Source organism: Ambystoma mexicanum, chromosome 12 (genome assembly GCF_040938575.1).
Source record: "Ambystoma mexicanum isolate Mex_15411 chromosome 12, UKY_AmexF1_1, whole genome shotgun sequence".
NCBI classification, from domain to species: Eukaryota; Metazoa; Chordata; class Amphibia; order Caudata; family Ambystomatidae; genus Ambystoma; species Ambystoma mexicanum.
In genome coordinates this window covers 1061350941-1061376138 of record NC_090936.1, presented here as the reverse complement: position 1 = coordinate 1061376138, position 25198 = coordinate 1061350941, and the positions used below count along the sequence as shown (strand labels likewise).

At 45.6% G+C, this 25198-nt stretch overlaps 1 protein-coding gene across 4 annotated transcripts in view; it reads left to right on the top strand.

Annotated features, from left to right (window-relative positions):
- The window catches only part of TMEM209 (transmembrane protein 209), an 834036-nt gene that overhangs the window by 139264 nt on the left and 669574 nt on the right, over positions 1 to 25198 (top strand). For all 4 annotated transcript variants that reach the window (XM_069629610.1, XM_069629607.1, XM_069629609.1 and 1 more), the window contains one exon: positions 12850 to 12908. In XM_069629610.1, coding sequence (XP_069485711.1) covers positions 12850 to 12908 — 59 coding nt within the window. The remainder of the gene's footprint in view (positions 1 to 12849; positions 12909 to 25198) is intronic.

The window sequence follows — 25198 nt, the reverse complement described above, 5'->3', positions numbered from 1 at the left end:
AGGATCCTAGCCTGGAAGTTGAGGGAGGTCCAGAGAAGTAGAATGGTGAAGGAGGTCAGGAATGCCCGGGGGTCACTTGGCTATGACTCTCCCCATATTTTCTTTTGCCAATATTATGAGAAACTATATTTGTCAGAATACGACGGGGGCGACGCTCAGATAGAAGACTCCCTGAACTCCATCCAAGTCCCGTCCCTGTCGAGGGAGATGGCGGAGGGGTTGGAGGGCCCGGTGACCGAAGAGGAGGTAGATAAGGTGATTAGTGGGATGAAGGTGGGAACTTCCCCCGGGGAAGACGACTTTACAGTATCATTTTACAAAACATTCCGCTCTTCCCTAGCACTGCATTTAGTGAGGGTTTTGAACTCTGTGCTGGAGGGGGGCATTCTCCCTGACTCCATGATGGGGGCTATAATAGCGGTGCTGCCCAAGTAGGGGAAGGACCCCGCAGAATGTTCCTCCTACCGCCCTATATCGCTGTTAAACCTAGATGTAAAGATTCTGGCTAAGGTGGTGGGGAGGCGGATGGAGGGGAAAATGGCAAAGCTAGTCCATGGGGACCAGGTGGGCTTCATTAGGGGAAGGCAGGTGTCAGATAACATCCGCAAAACAATAGATCTGTTTCATCTCGCCCAAAACTCAGAGCTCGACGCATGTGTCCTCTCCATAGACTCGGAGAAAGCCTTCGACAGGGTCAAATGGAAATACATGGAACTCCTCCTCCAAAAATTGGGCTTCGGGGCCCACCTTATGAGCTGGGTAACCGCGCTCTATAGAGCCCCCACAGCAAGTGAACGGGAAGCTGTCTGAACCAATTACCCTCTCCCGAGGGACGAGGCAGGGTTGCCCACCCCCCCCCCCCTGATTTATGTCCTTACGATGGAATCATTAGCCATAGCGATCAGAGCGCACCCGGACATCAGGGGGATTAGAAGAGGTGAGGTTGAATTCAAGCTTTCTCTGTTTGCGGATGACATTTTAGCCTACCTGGTGGATCCTCGCCCCCCCCTTCTTGTCCCTGGTGACCGCGTTCGGGCGTTTCTCGGGCCTGAAAATTAACACAACAAAATCAGTATTGCTCCCAATGAGAACGCGAGACTCTGAGCTGGACCACTAGACAGGTTTCATGGGATCGCAGTTGGGAAGGACGCTATACGATACCTGGGCGTTCTTACCAGGGACCTATCGAAACTTGCCACCACTAACTATGACCCCATAATGGCAGGGATTACATCTGATCTGAGGAGATGGGGTAAGATGATTCTTTCGTGGTATGGCCGGATGACGCCAATAAAGATGAATTATAAATACAGAATTTTAGAGACCTACAGAATGCAGTACGAGACTTTATATGGCAAGGGAAAACCCCGAGGACCGGGAGAGCCACCCTGGCTCTACCAAGGGAGGGTTTGGATTACTGGATTTTCGCCTTTATTTCCGCGCTGCCCAGCTGCGCGTCCTCTTGGAACACATGAAAGAAGAAATGGGACGTATTGGTCATATTTAGAAGACCTAAAGATCTAAAGGTCTGTGACCTCTTATGGGACCCGAGACACTTGAAAATTCACCCGACCTTGGGTGTTCTCTGGGAAATCTGGAAAGAGGGCCCCCAGACTGCATACCTCACTTCATGGCCGTCCCCGATGACCTCTCTCTCGGGCCACCCTCTCAAACTGGGCACTAAGGGGTTCCGGCACTCCCAGACCTGGTCAGACATGGGTATGGAATGGAATGGGCAGATGTTCAGGGAGGGCGAATTCCTAACGTACGAGGAACTGAGGGACGCTCTCGGACAAGGCTCTCTTTCCATCTTCGAATACCTCTGCCTTAAGGGCATCCTCTGCGACCAGTCATGGGATCAAAACCTACGGAGACAATTGACCCCCTTCGAGAAGTTCCTAGACACGGCCACTTCGAGGAAGGGAGCGGTATCTAGAATTTGCAAAATTTTAAACACCTACGACCTTCAGGGAAGGAGGAGTTTCCACGCATTCAGGAACGACCTGGCAGGAGAGGATATTTCAGAGGATGCCTGGTCAAGAATATTCAAAATAGCATTCCATGAGAACTTATTCACCGCGGACATGGAGCATAACTTCAAGATTCTGCAGGGGTGGCATAGGGACCCAGTAAAATTGTCAAGGATGTTCCCAGGGGTGTCCCCAAGATGGCCGAGGGGATGTGGTCAGGCAGGCTCTAGGAGCCACATGTGGTGGCACTGCCCGAAAGTCCAGGTCTTTTGGGGGGAAAGTGAGGGGCTGGATTGCGGAAGTATCAGATGAACTTCTCCCACTAAATCCTCTAACGATGCTGCTGGGGCTCCCCCTGGAGGAAACAGAATTATACCGATACCCAAGGATGTGGGAAACAATGTTGAGGGCGGGCAGAGTAGCCCTGGTGCAGAAATGGAAGAGCCCGGAAACCCCTTCCAAGGAAGATTGGCTGAAAAGGTGAAGATGTTTTTGACGGACAAACTGACTGCTATGGTGAACAATGTAACTGGTTCATTCCTTGCAAACTGGTATGGAGTGCAACAGTCCTGGGGATGGGACGTTCACTGACTCCGAGACAAGGCCCCGGCCTGTGTGGGGCGGGACTAGCCCTGAGATGTGTGGTAACCGACCTGGTGACCCACGACCCGGGGAATGGCAGCCTCAAGTCAGCCAGAGATATGGTCACCAATCGCATCATCTCCCAAGTACAAGATACGGAAAGAACATTTAGAGTCTGCCTAGATGAAAGCTCTGGTCTGGACACGGGGATAGGGGGGAGGGTCGGTGTTGGGGCGGGGGGTTAGGGGGAGGCGGGGTTAGGGGTTATTACATCCACTTCAGTTTTGCATTGAACCTGTTTGTATTAAAAAATGCGAATAAAAACCAAAGTTCAAAAGTGTTTATCAAAGCATTATTTTTTAAACACTTTTGAACTGTATGCCGTAGTAATTCATTTAAAATGAATAGCCAACACATCAAACATTTTGCTTCAGACACTTTTCAAAATGTTGCCTCCTTCTACCTACTGTAGTGAATCGGGGTGAGCATCATTAAATGAGGGTGTATAAGGAGTGAATTTATTGCATCCAAACAGACTACAATCTTGCCTCAGACAAAAGCGGAATCCATGCAAAATTTGGTAGACTTGGATTCAACGGTGTGGATTTGTATAGCCGGACAAACATACACACATACATACCGCTTTATATATAAAGATTGTGAAATTGAAAAGATCCAGGGCCCCTGGCCTGGATGGCCTTTCCAATGTTGTATGGAAGGTATTCCCCTTTATTGTGGGTAGAGAGTCTTTGTGTTATATGGGCAAGTCATTAAAATGTAAGATCTACATAGAGCCTGGACCAAAGCTCTAGTTGTACCATATATAAAAAAACGCATCAGAGATTATCCATATGACTATCGCCCCATTGCTCTTTTAGATGGTCTTGGCAACTTTTTTTCCACTCTGAAAGAAATAATGAAATGGGTCACTTCTAAAAACCTGACGCCTATGTTACCCGGTTTCAGTAACATCAAGCACTGAAGTAGGCATCTCCTCCCACTTTATGTATTTTCTTTTTTTTTTTTATCCGATTGTTACACAATGATCTGTAGGGAATCTTGTGGTGCAACTTTAAGTTTGCGTTTTGGAGAAAGACATTTTAAAACTTAAAGTGTATTCAGATACCTATAGTTGAGCAGGTTTACATTTAGAGGGTACTTTTTCTCAAGATATTCCAATTTATAGAGGATTGAAGCAGGGATGTGTGTTATCCCCATGCCTTTCTACTCTTAAGCTAACAGATTTGTTTAGCATGATCAAGCATATACATAATTTCCCATCTAGGCTGGTAGAGCAGAAAAATGCAAGTCTGGCATATGCAGGTCATAACAACTTTTCATCACATTTCAGTTGGATCTCAAAGAAGCCTACATGTTTTCTGGACCTACTTAAGACATTTAAAAATGAATGTGGATGAATCTAGAATGCAGGACCTCATTTCAGAAAGGTTGATCCAAATTTGGTGTGTTGGAAATGCAGGAGCCCTGTGGGACACCTCAATTTAAGATGTTGTGGCGTGGCAGGCTTGGTCGGAGAAGACCTTCATGGCGATCTTTGAGGAATGAGGTGATCCATGCTATGGCATTGGGGGAGAAGTTACCAGTAGAAGATAGGTGATGGCAGTGAGTGTCGCGGTCAACTAGGTTGAATGCTGCCAACAAATCTACTCTAGGAGGGCTGGTTTGCCTTGGTCTCTGATGTCATCCATTTGCTTCTTGAGGTTTAGCAGCGCTGTTTCGGTCCCGTGACATGGCCGGAAGCCGGACTGGCATAGACCAAGAAGTTTGTTAGTTTCTAGGAATTTTTGTACTTGGAGATATGCTGCTTTATCCAAGATCTTTAATAGAAACTGAACTGTAGTGGTGGGTTGGTAGTTCCCAGGGTTAGTTGGGTCAAGCGTAGGTTTCTTTAGGAGAGGGCGAACCCATGCTTCCTTGAGGCCGGTTGGAACATGGCCATTGGTGAACGAGGCGTTAATGAAGGCGGCGAGAAAGGGGGCAAGAGTGGGAGCGCATTCTTTGAGATGTGCGGGGCAGATGTCCCCTTTGCAGTTGGAGGGTTGAATAAAGTTCATAAGATCAATTACTTCCTTTTCAGTGATGTCCTGGAAGAAGAAGAGGGGAGAATCCCTGCCTTTGAGGTTAGGGATGTTTTGCGGTTTAGAGGTTTGATCAGATCTTGTTGGTGAGCTCAGATTTTGTTTTGGAGGGTGTCTAGTTTGTTCAGCATGGCCGATTGAATCTAATTGAACCATGTTTAATCTTAGGCGAAGGATTGAGACGAAGTAGAGGGGTGATTCCAACTCTCTGAATATAGAGAAGATCACTTTAGATATTGACTTGGCATTGGCTATTCTGATGTTGAAGGAGGCAGCTTTTGTACTTTGGCTATTTTATTAAATTCTTGTTTCGTGGTGTCACTTGGTTTGGATTTCCACCTGGAAAGAGCTTATCTTTTCTTAGTGTGTAGTGTCAGGAGTTCAAGCGTGTACCAGGCATTTGAGTGCTTAGTACGTTTAGCTTTCGTAGAGGTGAGGGGGGCGATGGAGTTTACAGCTTGAGTGATGATACCATTGAATGTTTGTGCTAGCAACTCAGTGATTTTGGGGAAGGGGGCTTGAGAGTAGGCACCAGAAGGTGGGGTATGTGTCTGTCTTTAGTGAGCAGGCAGGAGCTTCTTGTGAATGCTGTGGGGAGGGGACACTCTGGCTGGGAGGTGGCCTAAGTGGTGACGGGGGTCAAAAAGAATGGTGTGGTGGTCTGTCCAAGTAAGGGGGGGGGGGAGTAAGAGTTGATGGTGAGGGGACAGTTGTGGTGGGCTATCCAGTCGAGGGTGCGTCCCTTTGAGTGGGTGGGGCTTGCGATGGATTGTTTGAACCCTAGGGTAGCCAAAGCTTTGTCTAGGGATTTGGCCGAAGCGTCATTTGGATCATTTAAGCCGAGGTTAATGTCTCCTAAGAGAATGGCTTTGGTGGTTCTTTTTAAGTTGTCGGATAGCGGGTGCAGTAATGAGGCTTGGAAATCGGTGGTTGAACCTGGGGGACAGTAGACAATGTGGAATGTGATGGTGCAGTTGGGTGATGGGCTAAGCTTGAGAAGCAGGTGGTCACTTTGGTTACTTATCTCGCTGTCCACCTTTCTAATTGGGATGAATTCTCTAGCAATAACTGCCACCCCTCCTCCTTTGAGGTGAGGGTGGTCTTGCCTGAATATCGTGTACCCAGAGGGGATTGTAAGGGCTAGAAGCTTTGTGAAGACAGATTTCGCTAATTATAAGGAGGTCTAGATTGTGGCTGGTAATGAGGTCGTTTATGTCAAGGGCGTGGGCTGGGAGTGACCGGGCATTGATGAGGGCGCAGCTGAGAGAGGAGGGGTTTGTGCTGTGCCAGGTTTGGTAGCGTGCAGGGAGGAGGATGTTGCCTTGGGTGAGAGGTTTCCCATGATGTTCGATTGGGTGGGCGTCTTGCTAGAGTGTCTGGTAGGTTTAGCTATAGTACTTGGGGGCATTGAAGTGTGAAGGGTGGTTCCATTTTGTGTAGACACACATCGTGATTCATGGCTGGGATAGGGGAGGTGGATGTCGTCTTGCTTGTAACTTGTAGCTACAAGGGTGGAAGGATGTAGTCTTGTCTGGGGCAGAAACTGGTACCGCAGATGAGTCGGCATGGGTCGGGGTAGATTGGGGTGATTCGGGGTGATGATTGGCAACGTGTGTAATGGATTGTTCGATGTGAGGTGCTGAGTGAACCTGAGTAGGGTTCAGCAACTTGCTTGTGGGTGCAACGGTACAGTGTGCATTGCGTTGTAGACGGGTACAGTTTTTGTTGGTGCAAAGTTGGAAAGAGATGTGACTTGAGTAAGAAGTGTGGGGTGGAATGTTGAGTGGGTTGGGGATTATAGTGATCATTTGCAGTTTTTGTTGGCTGTGGTAGGCCAGGTTCTGAGACTATGCCATGGTGTTAAAAAGAGATGTACTATGCATGGTGTCGAGGAACAGGGCATATCAATCACTGTTGGGGGCAATTGAACAACGGAGTGTTTCTTACATTCTGGGTCTGCCGACAGAATTTAGTGCAAGAACTTAAGAGAGCAGCTATGGCACAGAGGCCTAAATACAAGGTTTATTGCAGGTAAACATCCGGGTGCAACTATGGAACGGGGGCCTAAATACTATTGTAAATGAACATCTAGGTGCAGCTATGGAACAGCGGCGTAACTACAAGGTGTATTGCAGGTAACCGAGGCCTAAATACAAGGTATATTGCAGGTAGCATCTAGGTTCAACTGTGGAGCAGAAGCCTAAATACAGGATACATTACAAATAACTATCAGGGAATGACAGTCATGCAAAGGCCTATATGGATATTTGTGCAAGTAAGCATAAATATGTGATATTTTGTCCGAGCCTGCGATACTAGTGCAGGAGATGTGGGAGGTAATGAAAGGTCAAGGGGAACGAGGCTCATGGTAAAGGTTGTTTGATTAAGGTGGCGTGCTCGGGTAGTGAAAGGACGAGTGGAGGCCCGGTAGAGTCAAAATGTCTTCAGAGTGTGCAGTGCTGCTTGTGGTATCCGGGAGGGATATAGGCCGAGGTGTGGAGAGGCGGTGGCACGTGTAGTAGGTAGAGTTGTCTAGTGGCTTATTCCGGGATTACAGATCCGTGAATTTGGTGGTATCAGCTAGTACTACGTAAGGTTCTGGTGCGTGAGGCGAAGGGGACAGGCCTTGCAGGCGTGTGGCCGGCTGGGTTGGCAGGCGTTGGGGATGGGTAATTGGAGATCTGGCTAGTAGCCAGACACTGCGATGTGGGCGGTCTGGGTGGAGGGACGGCAGAGGAGAAGGTAAGAGCTGGAGGACACAATCGCAGGATGGCAGTCGAGCGTGGTATGGCGTTTGTCCTATTTACGGAAAGCTCTGGGGCCATGGCCACGGTCTGCCACAGACAGATGCCTTGAGCGTGGGCCTTTGGTGTGGGGGGGGGTGGGGGCCTGCGTTTGCCTGCCGGCTCGGATTGGCTCCTTTGTTTGGCACACCAACTAATCAGCAGGGCTCAGCTGTTCAAAATGAGGAAGTCGTAGTGTAGCTGTAGCTTTGCAATGGCGCTTCAGCCGTCTGAGGTTGGGTGCATGGGCAGCTTGGCAACACACATGCTTCTTAAAATGAAGCGAAGCACATTCTAATGTCTTACAACGTGGTGCAGCAGCACGGTGCCAGATGGGGTGAATAATTCAGGGAAACTTCTGTGGTTCAGTCAGAGTTGCTTTCTGGGAATTCCCTTTGTATTGTGAGATTACTCGATTGTACGAGTTATATATTCGATTCGGCCATTACGGCTTTTACTATCCTCGTTCGTGTTACCTGTACGATTTTCCTGTGACTCTTTCAGTGTTGTAGTCACTTTACTCTCCATTAGGAGTTTTTCAAGATTGCTCCAACAACTACTTGTGCACGCCTTGAGGACGACCTGTGTGTCGAAACACGTGTTGGCTGTTCATGTTTCAGTTAAAGCATTACACTATCATTAATGTGTCTTATTGCAATGGTGTAAAGCGCATTTCCACCCCATCTCCTATCTAATCAGAGTATGAGACTCCCAAAAAGAAACCTTCCTCTCATCCGCCCTCCTACCTGCTCTGCTAAACTCGATGTCAGTCAGGTACAGCCTAGGTGGTGGACTAGTGAGGCGAGGCTGGGGGTGGCAATACACCATCACATTTTGGGGAATGGTTTGCTATGCACTAAACTACTTCACTCCTGTACCCGCAAATATGGAGGAATGGACCAGGAGTACAATAATAACTGCAGTGAGTAACCCATCTTTTTATGTAAACCAACTGGGGAGTTTCCCCTCTTCAATCTAGGTTTGAGATTGGTCCTTTGAGAAAGCAATCCACCATGAGGCAAGTCACCTAGCAAGAGAGCTGTTGGGTTAAGCAGACACACTAACTAGAAGTTGCTCACACAAGTGTGTGAGCACCTTTTTTGACATCTGTGGGAGTCTTCAAGTGAATGTTTGCAACGTTCATCCTCCTGGATGCTTCTGGGATGGGCCAGTTAAATCCTCCTGGCACAACAATTATGCAATTTGTGGGATCCATTTACCAACCCAGCAGAATTCCCCTCCATCACCAAGTTGCAATTCGGCAGTATCAGCAGAATGGCTGCGCTGGCTGCATTGAGCACCATTGCCTCGCATCAAAACTGCGTTTTGCAGCTACAAAAATGTCTGCGCTGTCTTTGCCAAGCACATATGAAGCTAGATGGAACATGGAACACCCTGAGAATGGCTGCCATTGTTTTCCTTATGTGCACCAACGAAAAGAATTGAAAAGCAGCGCTGCTAGACTGCCAGCTCAGAATTTCCCGTAGAAAAAGAAAGCCTTCAGCATTTAAAAATGACGGCGCACTGATGCCCTGTCCATGCTGTCAACTGTACACAATTTGGTTCCAGTAAGAGCCAGCTATGTTTATCCACTTTCAGGTTGTGCTCCAGCAAAAAGGGGCATTTCTCATTGAATGATAGTCTGTGTCCGGCAAGATCTGTTCAATAGCAAAGAATTCCCCTCCAAGCCGTATGCAAAACGCTTTACTTTTTGCAACAAAGTATCCTTGATAAACCCTTTATAAGAAGCTCTCTCTTGGTTCATGTCAGTTTCATTAGACCCTTGCTTTGAACAGGTTCCTGTGCAGTAGAAATTGACTATGGCCACTGAAATTCTCAGAATAAAGATGCCGGGAAAAGCGCATTTGAAAGTGACAGCCAAGGAAAATTAACCATGCGTAAAATGGTGCTTTTTACAAAACATATCTGTTTAAAAGTGAAATGTTGAATTAAGGCCCTGCCCTTGCATAGAAATGTGATTGGGGATGTGGGGGGTGGGGGGCGGTGTATAGGATATTTAATTCCAACAGTCTTGCTTTCTGGTTCAGGAAAAAAAAATACATTTGCTGTGAAGCCAGCAAGAAAGTTTTGACAGGTCCTGCCTTTCCTGACTACAGGATCCATCGACCCATTACCCCCCCCCCCACCCCCTTCCCAAGTGGACCAGCATCTGGGGCAAATGAATAGGCAAGGGTGAAGCATCTCGCACCCTCATCAGACATTGCGCAGACAAAGGATTTCTGGGACACATAGGTGTGACTTTCTGGTAGCACCTCCCCTCCACTCAAACTGGAGAGCTTCAAAGACCAATCCATGGCAACACAGGGCTAGCGCCTGACGGTTGGCTGTGGGTTTAAGAAAATGCTTTTATTTGGAAGACAAAGCCGGCCCATCTGTGGCAAGACTGTTCATATTTCATGAACTTTAAGGCTCTTATTTCTGCAACCGTAAAACGTAGTAATGCAAACGTTTAACAGTTCAACTGTAATTTTTGTGGAATTTAAAACAAGATATTGTGGCTTTCCCTAGCATGTATGGGACACAAACGGGAAGAAAATGTACATGGTATAACTTGAAATTTAATGCAAACATGCTCTGTAATAATGGGTACACATATATAAAATTGTAGAATTTTAAGTGAATCTGCTTATGTGATTTGAAAGTGCTAGAAATGTAAAAATGTACAATTTATGTCATAGCTGATTTTGGCTAAAATAACTGTGGGAGGGCCATGGGCATTATAAGCACACACCTTAAAACTGATGTCATGTCCCTAAAGTCCAGCCGGCTGACAGGAAGGCGTTAATAGTCCCCTCTGACCAATCCAGTTGTTACAGGTATGTCAAGCCAAAGGTCTGCCCCCATACTAAATCCTGTAATGTCATGATCCCTACATAAAGGGGAGGCATGGGGAGCTCTGGACGCTCTTCTGAATTTTCCAGCTCCTGCGTATCCAGACATTCCATATTAATTCTGCAAGATTCCAGATTGCACTGCCAGGCCAGAGCATAGCTGACCCTATCCAGGCAGGACCGTTGTTCCAGAAAATCCCCACTAAAAAAAAAAAAATCCCAATAACTCGTGGAAACGTGGCTGAATACTCATTGGCGCTTAATATTTACTATTTATAGTTAGACCAAATTGGTTTAGTATGAGGAGCAAGAGAAATGATGAGACTTTGTCAACTCGAATGGTTTTGGGTGCTGGTTTAATTAAACTCTTTGGTGCCGACACGTGTTTCAACAAAACAGGGGTCTTTATCAAGGCAGATGGAGAGTGGTTTGCGGCAGGTGTGCCAGTTGGAATGCTTCAATAATATACTCTGCTGAATAGCGAGCGTCTAGGACACGGAGAGGCCTCTGCAGTCAGGATGTGCAATCAGTGATATTGCGATGAATATTATAACTCATGTCTATTAGCACAGGTCTATGAAATGCCACCCATGCTGTTTTATCCCAGACTGTATGAGAACCATGACCCTTAATGATGTGTGCCTTCAATAGTCAATGCTGCCTCACATGAGGGGCAAACAAGGTGGGCAAACCATCTTTAGATTCATATGAAAATCAGGAAGTATTTTTGGAAGAAAGGAGGGGCAAGTTTGAAGGACAATCTGTTCTTCGTGAAAAAAAATTAAACCAAGGCTGCTTAAGCTTACAGTTTGAAAATGCAACAGTTAACAGAGTTGATTTTCAATGTCCTGATGTTCACCATGGCTAAGGAACCAAACCTTTGGTGACGGGTCACAAGTGAGGGATATAAATATAGCAGCCCCTCATGGGGTCTCTGAATATTTCAATAAGTTCCTAGCACTGCCGGCTATAGACTGACATGAATATATCTGAACACCTGACCCAGCCAGATTTGTTGAAACGCGTGTCGGCACCAAAGAGTTTAATTAAACCAGCACCCAAAACCATTCGAGTTGACAAAGTCTCATCATTTCTCTTGCTCCTCATACTAAACCAATTTGGTCTAACTATAAATAGTAAATATTAAGCGCCAAGGTGCTTGTGGTTCCCACAAACCCTTTTTGTTTTTTAATGAGTAATCTTTTTATGTTTGTAAACATGCATACCGTTTCAGGGGCGACATCCTGATTAGTCTGATCACCATCATGACTTTTTTGGCTAAATACGGACCTAGGTGCTACCTCTTTCTTGATTGTTCAGGATTTGAATCTCCCACGATCGTGGAGGCAAGGGAAATGGGAATGTTACTCCTTGTGGTGACTACTGTATTACTAGTCCATAATCCTCTTTCTTAGTTATGTCCTCCCACCATCCCAGCTAAATGTAGGGGTTGCTTACAGCGGCGCAAATGGAAAAGCATTGAGGGACCTAAGCTACATGGTGGTTAGTCTGACTGTGGCCAAATGCTGCACATGAACCCTGGATGCACTGGGGTTATCTTTTGAAGAAAAATGTGTTTTACTGTGTAAAAAGTTTCTGTCCTATCACTGGGGGGGTTGGGGGGAGGGGGGAGACGGTGTTCCAAGAGTACTTGGAGAAAAGTAATACAAGGACAGCAGTTACTATTTTGAGTAATTTTTATAGGTTAGGGATGGAGAGGATGCAGTGCTTGTCCAACCAGTATAGTGTTTGCTTGTTGCTTAGCAACCAGGATGATTGGTTGCTCCTCATCACAGGGCAGGGAGTATTTTCCTCTGCCGCCTTCTCTGCGCCAACACTTCTCCCCACCTACTACGGTTGTACCTGCCGTTTGACATCCTCCCATTGCTATCAGTTGCTCTTGTTCAGGGCTCCAACCTGAAGTAGGCTGATCCGTGGCGCTCCTCTGGATTATTTTTTTTGTGCTCTTTTTGTATACTGCAGGTGTGTGCCTTAATTGACCTCCCCTGGAATCCTTGGAGACAAGCTTTTGCTGGTGGTAATTTTGTGGTATACACTGCATATTTGTGACCGTATCCCAACTCAAAACCACACTGTATATTCAACATGTGGTATTTAATACTGTATGCAGAATTGTATAGGTTTGTACCACATTCAGTATTTGCCACATGCAGTGACGCATAATAATCTGTCGGCAAAATAATGCAGCATTGCTAATACTACATGTTTTTTTTTCTGTTGGCACTAAACATGCGAGGGTGCCAGTGGGGTAGATGTGTCCATTTACCCATTATCCTATCCCACTTTCCTGGGTGTTATCTGGAAAAAAGAATCTACACTGAGCTATTAATAGGGAGATTGGAGTGGTTTCCTCCAGGAAATCAAAAGACCAATCCGAGCACGGATGAGGCTGAGAAATATGTGCATGTTTTATGTTGGATTCAAAACACTACCAGATTCTGATGCAACGATTTTCAGACTTTGTCGAATGCACCTTTGCCAAAATGCTGAGTAAATGAATTGCACTTATCAAAATGATTAACCTTCATCTTCTCTCCTACAGGTCTGGCAAAATGATTAGCTCCTACTATAACATCACATATTGGCCACTCTGGTACATAGGTAAGCTGTTTTATCGATCATCAATCAACGTTTTCCATTGATTTATAGAAGTAAAACAAATGAATGGATAGTGTCAAACTTAAATGTTACTGGTGAAATGTTTAAATCACGAGATTTTTCATTTTGAAATGAAAGCCCCCCCCCCCCCAGGGCCTTCAATTCATGTTTCTTGAAATCTCTGTGGTGGGGTCACCTTCTTTTGCAGGGGCCCCCACTTTCACTCTTCTCATAACTACTTGCATTTGTTTTTTTAAATGAAATCTCGCCCCTTTTCCTTGTGCCAAACTGGGGATCTTTCACCCTTTAAGGCAAAGCGTTCCAAAATGCAAATTAATAATACACATGAAGTTCTCGAATGCTTGTCAGACTTCTACAGCGAATCTTGTTGGGAAAGCTTCTGTAAGGGTTGATTAATGTAACTATAAACCTTTTTCTGTTTTAAGATTGTTGTTTGGCCTCAGTTTATTGTGCTTGCTGTACATTGTGTTTGAAATTGAGGTATTGTTATTTATTTATTTGATTTTTCAGAGATGAAACGCAATCAACTTGTGCATTAGTTGCCTATAAACCCATGCATTAGTTGCTTATAAACCTGTGCATTAGTTGCTTATAATAAGTTAGTACTTATTTTGTTTGCACACCTTATGTGGTCAGAACAGTTTTCAAAGAATGATTTTTCTACCTATCCAAAGGAAAATAATATTTCTTATAGGTTACATAGAACTAAAATGACAAAACACTTTTAGCTGACACGTGTTTCACACATTGGTATAGTTATAGTTTATCACCAGATATGAGCATCTTCAGAGCTAGTGCTAATTAGTCTTTCCAGTTGATCACAATATAGGAAAAATGTTTCTAATGTACACAACTTTCAGTTTATTTCTCGCCAATCACTTTAAGTATTGAATTCCATTATGGTGCTAAAACATCCTTTGCAATGTTCGTAAGCTTAATCATTCCTGTTGTAATCCTTGTTATGGGTGATTGGTCATCTTGTTAGATAGTTATGGGTGATTGGTCATCTTGTTAGATGTTTGAGAGCGAAGTAACAAGCACTCGTCTCTCCACGTGGAAGAACACTGCGTTCACGTGGGTAGGTGAGAGCTTGTTACCCATCAATATGATTACATCCGGTATCTTTAAACTTGTGAACATTGCAAACTACTCCTAGTTGTTTGTAAAATATTCTATTAAATAGGAACACATTGTACAAAATGAGTCAGTCTTTTCTTTTCTAGTTCTTTAAACTTCATTTAAATAAAATGTAAAAAAAAATGTAAATATTGGTTTAGTTTGATTTCTAAACCATGTTGGATCAATGTGAACCAAGCTGTCACATTTAAAGTTACTAATATGTATGTCGATTTCCACATTTAACATGTTTGCTATCTGCAGACTAATAAGCAGTGTATGAATGCAGTTTATGTACCAGTAGGTTCAAAAATTCATTAAATTTGGAGATGACCTCTTTACTAGAATTGATACCATTAATAAATGGTCATACTGAGAGTACATCTTTAAATTCCTCATGTACTGTAAGAAACTATATTATTGAAATAGACAGTTGTTTTTTTAACCACTTGTTATTTTAAGGTCTATCGCAAGCATTCCTTTCAAGAACCATTGTCCACTTTTTCAACAATGTCTGCATAGCAGTCAATATTTCCAAGTACATCTTGCTGAAGTATCCTGGTATGTTATGCCGGTGGTGGTCTTTTGTTTCAAGGCTATCATGTCCATCAATAAAACTATATATTTCCAACTTTGTCTGTTTGATAATTACATTTTCGGGCATTAATGACATTTTTTTCAACTTTGTTTTGCACTCATTGGGTTACTTTTTTAGATGTGGATTTTTCCGTTCCCTTTAGTCATCTAATTTGAAGATTTCCTTAGAAACCGATTTTTAAAAAACCATGTCAATAACATCTTCTTTTATGTATGGTGTAACTTTTGATTTCACTTTAAGCACTTTAAGCATGTTCCATGGTGCCTTCTGTAATGCCTAATTCTTCAATAATCTCTTCTGTGTATAAATGCAGTCCCTCTTATAGTTTAGTATGTTCGTCTTGTAATGTGTGTTATGAGACTCATGACAATGTTTTAGTTACTGTCTCTTTTGAAGATTTACTGTTAAAAATGTTTTTAGCCATCTACAAAATGTGTACAAATATAAACATCAACTGTGCAAACAAAGAGGGGTCGTAGGAGCGCAACTCTGGGTTCCAACTGCAATCTGCTCAATAGTCCAGCGATCTTCTCCTCCTAGCGCACTTTCATGCCTCAGCAATATCAGGGATGCTGATTGGTTTGCAGTGTTCAGGGTTGAATCCCTCTGGGCATGCCATCAACTGCTAAATTTCTAGTACTTGGCGCAAAAGATCAACACTTAACCTAGATTTATTTCTTGTTTAGGTATTTATTTGGATGATGGATTCATAATCAGTTTATTATCATTTGTTGTCTTCCTCCTTTTATCAGTTGAACTTCTTTGTCGTATGGAGCCCTTCCCTCCACAACCTTGTGCCTGCATCGATTTTTCTCTTGATGTAGTATGGGGTTTTCTCAGCATTTAAAAATGGTTGGAGTTCTAATACCTCTTTTGTATCTTTTTATTTCTGCAGTGTATTTTCTCTTGGTGGTTGTAGATCAGCCTTAACAGTAGTATACAGATATGGAAATAGCACCATGTGAACCTTTTCCTACAACACTCTAATCTGGTCTGTAAACTGGGTAAATTACCTGCAGTTACCAATTAATCCCTTTGCTAAAAAGGTACAGCACTGGAACTACTGCAACGTCTAAACTTTCTTCCAAACGAGATTCTCAGATAAAACTATAGGCAATGTTCTTTCCACAGCTTCTGATGAGTCTCTTGGTTATGGCACTGCTGTCTGCTATACTGACTTGCAATATTTGATCAAACTAACCCTTAATAGTGCCCTGCTCTGATGTCCAAGATACATTCTCAGTTTATCTGGCTGAGAACAGGATTGTCGGAATAACCCTTCTTTAAGCAGATTTGTGATGGGTGGAATGCCCTCCCAAAGATCCAGAAGGCCGGTAGTAGACATGTCAACTAGAATTCCAGCTTCCTTCGGACAGAAGACCACAGTTTCTTTGATCATTCCCCTTTTGTGTCTCCTCGTACCTAGTGATGTGCAGCCATGCCAATCGATATAGAAATCCCTAAGACTCCATGCAAGAAGCTGTTGTGGAATATGGTAAATGCGATGGAAATTTTTAAATTGCAGATTTCTATTTCTGATGCATATAGATGCATCCAAAATTAAATCCCAGTAAGCAAGAAATTAATTTTCATTTATCTCGCCAAAGGTCTTCTCCAAGCTGATGGCGGTGGTGGCAGCAAGCCTAAGGAGAAGAGGGATTCACATCTACCTTTATCCCTACTTGGACGATTGGCTGATCAGAGCTTGCTCTCCCAAGCAGGCTCAAGATCATCTCAGCTACACTTGCCACTTCCTTCACAAGCTTCTCCCTAAATTTCAAGAATTCCCATGTGATACCGTCTCAAAGCTTCATATTGGAGCGGTCCTGGACTAGTCCTGACAGGGGGTGGGGTGGGAAGCTTCGCCCCTTTAGTTGAGGGCTCAATATCTTCTGCAGATGGTCCAAAAGTGCCCAGTATATTCCTGTCTTCTATTTCCAGAGGTTGCTTGCTCTCAAGGCATCCTGCATTTGCCAGAAACCTGTTTAAGAATGAGGTTACTTCAATGGGTCCTTAGATCCCAGTGGTCACAGTTCTCTGGCAGAATGATAGACCTGCTTCAGGTCCCAAACAAGGCCGCAGAGGATCGCTTGTGGGTGGGCCTGTTGGGAGAACGCAATGAAAGAACCTTTTTGACGACCTGGAGATAATGGTTGTGACAAGATGCCTACCTCGCAGGGTGGGGAGCTCAAATGAACAACCTGTCAATCGGCGGTTGTTGGTCTCCGTCAGAGTCTAAACTTTCCAAATCCTTTAGAGAGGAGTGCAACTGGACTCGCGCGGATGGCTTTTCTGCATTCTGTACGGGTTAAGCCTGTCCTGATAATGACGGACAACACAGTGACCATGTATTACCTCAACAAGAGAGGTGATCTAGGGTCACTGCCACTGTGCAGAGAGGCAATGCAACTCTTGGTTTGGACACTACGAGGTGGAATCTCTGTCCACAGTTCACCTAGCCAGAGAGGAAAACACAGCAGTGGATGCTCTGATCAGGCAGTACACTGTCTCCCTACGAGTGGGAGTTAGCTCAGGAAGTACTTTTGGAGATATTTGCCATCTGGGGAGACCCTCAAGTGGATCTGTTTGTGTCTGGTGTCAACAGAAAATTCGACCTGTTCTGCTACAGAGAATCTCCTCAGAGTTTTAGGGGGCACATTTGTAGTGGACTGGAATTTTCGACTCCTGTACGCGTTCCCACCAGTCTGTCATTCCTCATGTCCTCAGGAGGTTGAGGAAATTCATGATCCTGATTGCTCCGGATTGGGCCAGGAGAACGTGGTACCCACACCTTCTAGAGATGGCCATCTGCCTTCCAATTAGTCTTCCCCCAAAGAGAGGATGGGCTCTAGCAAGAGGGAGGCCGCATTCTTCACCCAGGACCTGCACGTCTGGTTTCTGAGAGGGTAAGATACAAGGAGTGGGACCGTCCGCAAGATTTATGTAATCGTTAATTGTTATTTTTAATAACGCAGCTAATACCGTACCTGAGTTCGGTTTCTAAATGCGGATCCAGGATTCAAACCTCTGTTGCTCTGTGTGGTTTTGCTTCGAAGACCACAGCTTTGCCCCTGTGCTATCCTCCGTTCACTGATGTAATGGAGGTGTTGCTTTCGGCCAGAAGACCAGCAACAAAAAGTCTCTGTACCGCTGCTGTTGGAACAGGTTTTGCAGCTGGTGCAGAGCTAAGAATATTGATCCTTTTACTTGCAACATTCCATCAGTACTATCATTCTTATTACATCTATTTCATCAGGGGCTTTAGGTTTCCACGGTTATGGGGTACCTAGCAGCGCTTAAGCACTCACCAGATCAGGCTTCCTATTTTAAAATGCCTACAGTGGTTCGTTTTTTGAAGGGACTGGTGAATATCTTTCCTCAGTACCTTTTTTATTGTACTGGTATGGGATTTAAATTTGGTGTGCCTAATGGGAGCTCCTTTTGAACCCTTGCATTCTTGTCCACTCAGAATACTAACTCTAAGACTATCTTTCTAACAGCAATTACATCTGCCTTCAGCGTGAGTGAGTTTCAGGCTCTTTCTTCTAAACCACCCTTCACAACCTTTTTTAAGGATAAGATGGTTCTGAGGGTACGGCCTTCTTTTCTGGCTAAGTGGTATCAGAATTCCATTTAGCTCAGAAGATTGTGTTGCCTGCTTATTTACTCACCACCTCATCCCTCTAAGGAAGAAGAGAGGGTGCATCGTGTAACCCAAGCAGGGCATTAAGCTTCTATATTCCTAGTAATGGAGGGCAGAGGAGAGGCTACTGTGAAAGGTTTCCGAATCTGCAAGCAGACATCAGAATATATCAAAGATGAGGAATACGTGGGAGGAACATACAGTCGAAAGAACATTACCAGGGGTGATTAATAATTTCTCCTGCATATGACAAGGGCCTGTCAGCTGTGCAATCATTCTCTGCTTTTTCCTTATCACTATAAGTTTGGCTTTAGTAAAGTTGCATTCTATAATCTGCCACATATCCATAATTGTACAATTTCCAATAAGATCAGGAAGGATTGTTTTGGGGGTGAAATGTAAATATTGTCCGCATAAAGCAGCATTTTGTGCTCCATGTTCAAGGGTAATCCAGAGCGCTAAAGCTTTTAGTAGCCATGCCGAAAGACGCCCAGTTCCATTTTTGCTTGGAAATCTGGGACTTCTAGTTTTGCAGAATTTCAAATGGGAAAGAAAAAACAAGTCTCGGAATCCAAACGGGGTGCGGGGGGACATACTGCATGGCGTTCTCACTTGGCCACAGGAAACTTGAGAACTCTGGTTAAATCCATGTAATAGTCTGAGTTTCTCAATCATATCGGCCACTGGTTCGCTCATCTGTGCATTTAAGAGGAATTACCTTAACCCCCATCCCCCTCTTTATCTTATACTCTTGCTGGGGAGGGGGGGGGTCATTGACCTTTTTGTATGTATCAAGTCTGTGGGGGACCTTTAGGTCCTAATCAATGATTTAAATGGTTCTATTAACCCCACTTTATGAATGAAAACCCCAAAATGAAAACCCCACTGGACTCTGCCAAAGCACTTTATGGCATCTAATAATAGTACAACTGAGTCCAATTACCCGGCAACGATTTAGAGCAGTCATTAAAATCTGTAGCGTGGCATACTTTAATGAATCCAGTTTGCTTCTGTTGAGTAGGGCCTTGCTAGTATCTTGTAATCTGAATGTATTAAGGCGATGGGCCTATACAATCAGCATAAAAATGAATTTGTTTTTTGTCACAAAGAGTAAGTGGAAGGGATGGAGTTTTTTTATTTTATTTGTAGGGCATCCCAAATACATGCTCTGATTTGAGGACCAATCCCTTCCAAAATGTCTTATTCAGAGGTACAGGAAGTCCATTATTGCCTTCCTGCTTTCCCTTATTTACACTCTGGATCACTGCTTCTAGATTTATCTGTTTTTTACAGTGCCAGCATGTTAACAGACCCCTTACTCCACACAACCTCTAGTACACAGCAAAACATATAACCCCTAGGTAAATGATATACAGAAGTGTAATGCCGAGAGGGAGCGACTGGGTTAAAACAGTCTAACCAATGCCAGTAGACCTATACAATGCACTTTTAGAAATGGGATGAAACAAAATACCCAATGATAGATCCTGTAATGACAATAGATTTCCATAGACAGAAGTGCAGTGATAAGTCCCTCAAAGTTACCAGCTAAAAATGAAGCCTTTTTTGGTAAAACTCCTCCAGGCACTTGCGCAAAAAATCCAGGTTCAGTTTAGTACCTTATTACTCACTTAGGAGTTTAAAACTTTATAGAGGTTTCTCCCATAGCAAATACCGGGAAAAAGTCCATAGCTAAGCTACGGTTATAGGGTTAAGTACCAGATCTAGCACCCAGTGCCCCCACAGATTCCTATTTTGCTAGTCAAGGAGCAGACCTCCAATATCGAAGCAGTGTCTGAAGTTGTGCGTGCACCCACTCTAATATCTCGTTTAGGACATGCTACCTTTGCCGTGCTCTTAGTCTGGGTTAGATTATCATCATGCTATAGCTTGTTTCTGCTAAATGGCCCTGCCATGCTATGCTGTCTTGTCTTTGCTATTCTCTGCCCTGCTTTGCAGTGCTTTGCTTTTACATTTGTGTTATATTACACCAGGTCATGTTTAAGCTGTGGGGACATGCTGCACAATGTTGGTTGTTAAAATCCATGTGTTTTTGTTCCATAAATGAATTTTTGCCAGAAAGGTGAACTTGAATTTGTGCTTCCAATTTACACCTTGCTGTTGCTTCTAGCCCCCACACCCCCGCCCAGCCTCTACACACACCACGCCCTAACCTGATCCTGTTCCACCTTTTTTTAGTTTTAAAATTGTCTCTTCCTAATTGTGACCTTTCATTTTCTTTGGCATGAAAGGGAGTTATGCGGTTTCCTTTTCATTTGTTGACTCGCCCCTTGAATTTTGGGGATATGCTGGTTTTGTTCTACTAACTGGTTGCTGTTATGCCATGTTATATTATAGTATTTCATTTCACATTAAGGTCACATTTCAAGCGTTTTGAATAGCCATTAAGTGGCACTCAGTTCAGCGAACGGCCGTAACGCCTGAAGCAGACCACCAAATGTAACCTGGTAAGCAAAAGGTACACCCCTGTTGGACCCAATGGACCAATGCTGTCTCCTTATAATATTACATGGTGGCTGCAGTCCAGGTTAAGCAGGATGGACCAGGCTGGGTTATGCAGAATATTTCTCTTGGGCTGGGGTGTTCTGGGAGTTAATCTGTGTACGTAAGCGTATCACTGATCATACCGGAGCAGCGATGGAGACGGCATCAGGAAGACGGCAGAACCAGACCAAGCACATCTGGTCTACTTAAGGGGCAAGAGGGGGAAGCAAGCCACAAAGAACAATCCTGTGATGGGAGCAATGGATGGAGACAAACCAGCATATCCCTAGACGGCGCTGAGGTGGAGTGTTGGTGACCCACCACTCATCCAGGTCAGTGAGACTCCCCGCCTGAATATGCTTGACCCTGTAGGATTTTGCAGGAAGCCTGCACAGTAACAGCCAAGAAGCTGTTTCCAGATGGAATAGCCAGTACAGCCAGCAAGGTGGACTAGAGAAGGATGAGGAAGAGCCCTTGGTGAGTTTCCAGCAGCCTCAGGAGAAACTGAGAACAAATAGAATGGATCCTGGGTCCAGTCACTATGGCCAATCCAGGTCTTCAGCAGCTGCAACCCATCTCAGGAATGAAAAGGATCCCCCACTGCATTCATTCGGGGGTTGCACCAAGTCAGCCATTCAATCACACATCAGACTAACACCCAAGGTTTGGCAGCAAGTAACCAGGCCTGTCCTAAAAAGCTGCCAAACAGTCATCTCCCCACATAGGATGTGTATTGGGCATGTCTGGGAGAGAAAACCAGAATAAACCAGTTTAAACAACTCTAGATTGCATGGATGGGCTCGGTGTGAGACATATCCACACAATGGTCTTTTTTAGGCAAATCCTCATGGCTCCCTCACCCCATGGACAAAAAGTCCACAAAATAAAATGGCCAGAAGTAGGAGTTAAAAAAAATGCATTAGTACCCAAATGGTTACCATGTACACCTGTTCTGCTGCTATGGTGGTAAGAATGGCTACAACTGTGACAAAGCCAAAACCTCTGGGTGCAGCATTGAGATTGCACAGTTCAAGGGGTCCTCCTACAAAAGGCTGCAGCACAAAGAGGACAACTAGAAAGATGGTATTTGTGAATACACTATGGGGAAAGTAGTGTTCTTTTAGATCTGCTAGGTTTTGTACCTGAGACATTGGGCAAATGTAATCTCTCCCCAAGGGGATGCAGTGCTACTGGATCCAGTGGAAGCTAGTACACAATGCATGGTGAACCTAGTGCCATACCACAGAGCAAGGAAGGACGAAGTGGCTCTGACGCAGTATCACCTAGGATAGCTGCTATTAACAAGCAGAGAGCAGCAGCTGGATTCTCAGACATGCAAAGCATCCCAAGCATCTAATAAGTGTGACTCTCCATGCCTCAAGCTACCCACCTTGTTTCCGGTGATCTGGGACCTCTCGCGCACCTGACTTGTCTGCAACTGTCTTGCTGCTAGGCCGCCTGGTGAGTTTGCCATGCATGTGCTGTTTCTCCGTGCATTGCAGGTTCCCTTTCCCTCCATGGTGCTCGCCATCTCTCCTATTTACTCTGCTACTCTTATCACCTGTACTACCTCTCTCTCTCGAAGGAAAATGTTCAAAACATATCTCCTGCTGTCCAATCCAGGTCTGCCCATAGCTGACATCTACGTCAATGCTTCTTCCAGGCAGACTGTCAGCCATACTTTTTGTTGCTCCCCCTCCGGGTCTATGGACTTCGCACATGGTCCCTGTCCTCTCCCCTTTCTCTTCCTCGCCCATTATTGGTGGCACCAGATGGGGAAGTACTCTTAGCATGCTTCTCATCCTCTAGGTTCATGTCTTATCAATCAGAATGAAACCGTCGTGGCCCAGGGCTCTCAGCCCAACCTCCTCCTCCTTGATCGGTGTCTTCCGTCTCAACTTCCTCATTTCTCCTGCCACTCCTCTGTCTGCCACCTCTCTTGCCCCTTCTCCACCACTGACTGGCGTACCACATCCCTGTATCCCACCACGGAAGACCTTCAAAGGTAGCAACCAGCTTCACCTTGCTACTCTCGCTCTGCTGTTAAACCCTCCTCTATCTGTCGCCTTCTTGAAGACTTTGACCTTGATGTTCTCGCTCTCACTGAAACGTGGTTCACTGCCAGCTCTGTCCCTGCTTTTGACTCCCTCCTCCCTGAGGGCTACGCAATCCTCTCTAACCCCAGGCCTAACCAATCTAGAGGCGTAGTGACCTTGATCTTCCCTGAATGGGTCCCTGCTTCTATCATTCCCACTCAGACCTACTCTTCATTTGAATGCGTCTGCAGGCTTGGGGGTGTCTCCAACTCTCTCGTTAACTCTCCCCACATCTACGGGACCCATGGTCCAGTCTCCCTCTTCCTCACGGAGTTGTCTGACCTCGTCTTGCCACCACCTCAAAACTTCTCCGCCTCAGAGCTATTCACCTTGTCTGTCCTGATTCCGCCACTACTCTTCTGCAGCCTCTGACTTTCTTTCCCTCACCATTCATCCCTCGAGTCCGACGCGCTCAGCCAGACATACCTTGGACGCTCTCATCTCAGCAGACTTCCCCCATCTCCAACCCTCTCACTACATCTCTCTCCTGGCCTGACCATGCTCTCCTGTGCTCTCACTTGGATCTCTTGGGTCCCCCGGCTAAGCCTCTGCCTGCGCTGCCAGTCTCCTTCTCAGTCAGTCGACAATGAAGTGAGTCTCATTTGCTGCTTTAGCCGCCACTTTCATTCCTTATCCCACTCCTACCACGGACTCCCAAACTGACTCTGCCCTTGCTAATCTTCACCTCTCTATCACCAACACCCTGGACATCCTTGCCCCTGTCCTGATCTGCATGAAGCCTGCCTCCACGCGAAACACCTGGAATGTCTTCAACCTAGCCTCTCTGAAAGTGCAGAGTTGCTGAACGGAAGTGGCGGGCATCAGGTACATCCTCTGGCAGAGGGGCCTGTTGCCTGCTCCAAAGGCAATACAGACTCTCCATCCTCTCGAAGAGGGCCTGTATCCAAGCCCACATATCTGGGGCCACTAACAACACAGGCAAACTGTTTAAAATCTGCACAGAATTTGCCAATTCTACTGCAGTCTCCACTTCTCCCCTGCCATCCATGACCCTCTGTACTTCACAGGCCTCCCACTTCTTAACCAAAAGTCAGGACATCCTGTCCTTACTCTATTCCCCAACCTCATCCCTCCCCCAGCTCGCAGGCCTCCCGACACCTCCCCAACCCACCTTCTCCCCTCCTACACTCCTCTTTCTCACCCATAGTTCCAGGAGGGATAGCTCGGGGGCAACACGCTCGCCTTGGAAGCAAGACGTTGTGGAGTAATGTAGGTCCGATCCCTGGGTCCGTTCTTAGAAACCTCTGGGTATTAAGCGAGTTATGAATAACCAATTACAATAGTCCTCTACAGAGTCTCCTCCAAAATGGTGCACCCCTGCTCCTCCAGAAGTATCAAGGACCACATTGCCTCCCTTGCGCCAGCCTTGGCCGATTTCTTTAATCACTCCTTTGCCACTGGCTCCTTACCGCTAGCCCTCAAGCACTCCCTTGAGCACCCTCTCCTCAAAAAGCCCTCTGCCGGCCCCTCCTGCCCAGCTAACAACTGCCTCTATTACCACCTTCCTGGGAATACTCCTGGAGAAGCTGGTCATCCCCCACCTGATCCAACACACTGAATCTGCTGTTTGTCTCCACGACCACCAGTCTGTCTTCAGAGCAGCCAGAGGCACGGAAACTGCTCTACTGAACACCCATGAAGACTTGCTCTCAAATCTCGATTCCAACCCTCCATCCGTTCTTATCCTTCTGGATCTTTCCTCTGCCTTCAACATGGTCAATCATGTCACCCTGACAAATCGGCTCCGTGACCGCCTTGGCATCAGGCGCCTGGCACTGGACTGGTTGACCTCATTCCTCTCTGACCGACATTCCCAGGTTCAACTCGGCCCTTTCTCTCCCCTATCATACTCTCCACATGGGGCGTCCCTCAAGGCTCTTAGCCTCTCGCCGTGTCCCTTCAACATCTACCTTCACCCGCCCCCCGCCAACCCATGGCCCACCTGATGTTCTCCTTCCCTCCTCACTTCCAGTGTTATGCAGGCAACACACAGCTCTCCTTCAAGTTTCCCTCCACTGCCTCCTCTTCCTTCTCTCATCCCTGACTGTCTTGACTGCTATTCAGGCATGGTGTGCTGCCAATGATCTCTGCATTTATGCCACTAAGACTGAGATCCTTCTCATTGGGACCCCATCTCCCTTCTTCCCTCTGGCCGCCCTCTGTGGGCTCCTCCCCTCACCCTCTTGTAAGGGAAAACACCTTGGTGTCATCTTTGACTCCCCTCGCTCTTCTTCTCTCCTCACATCTCGGACCTCGCCAAGAAGGCCCACTAGCAGCCGCACCTCCTCAGAGG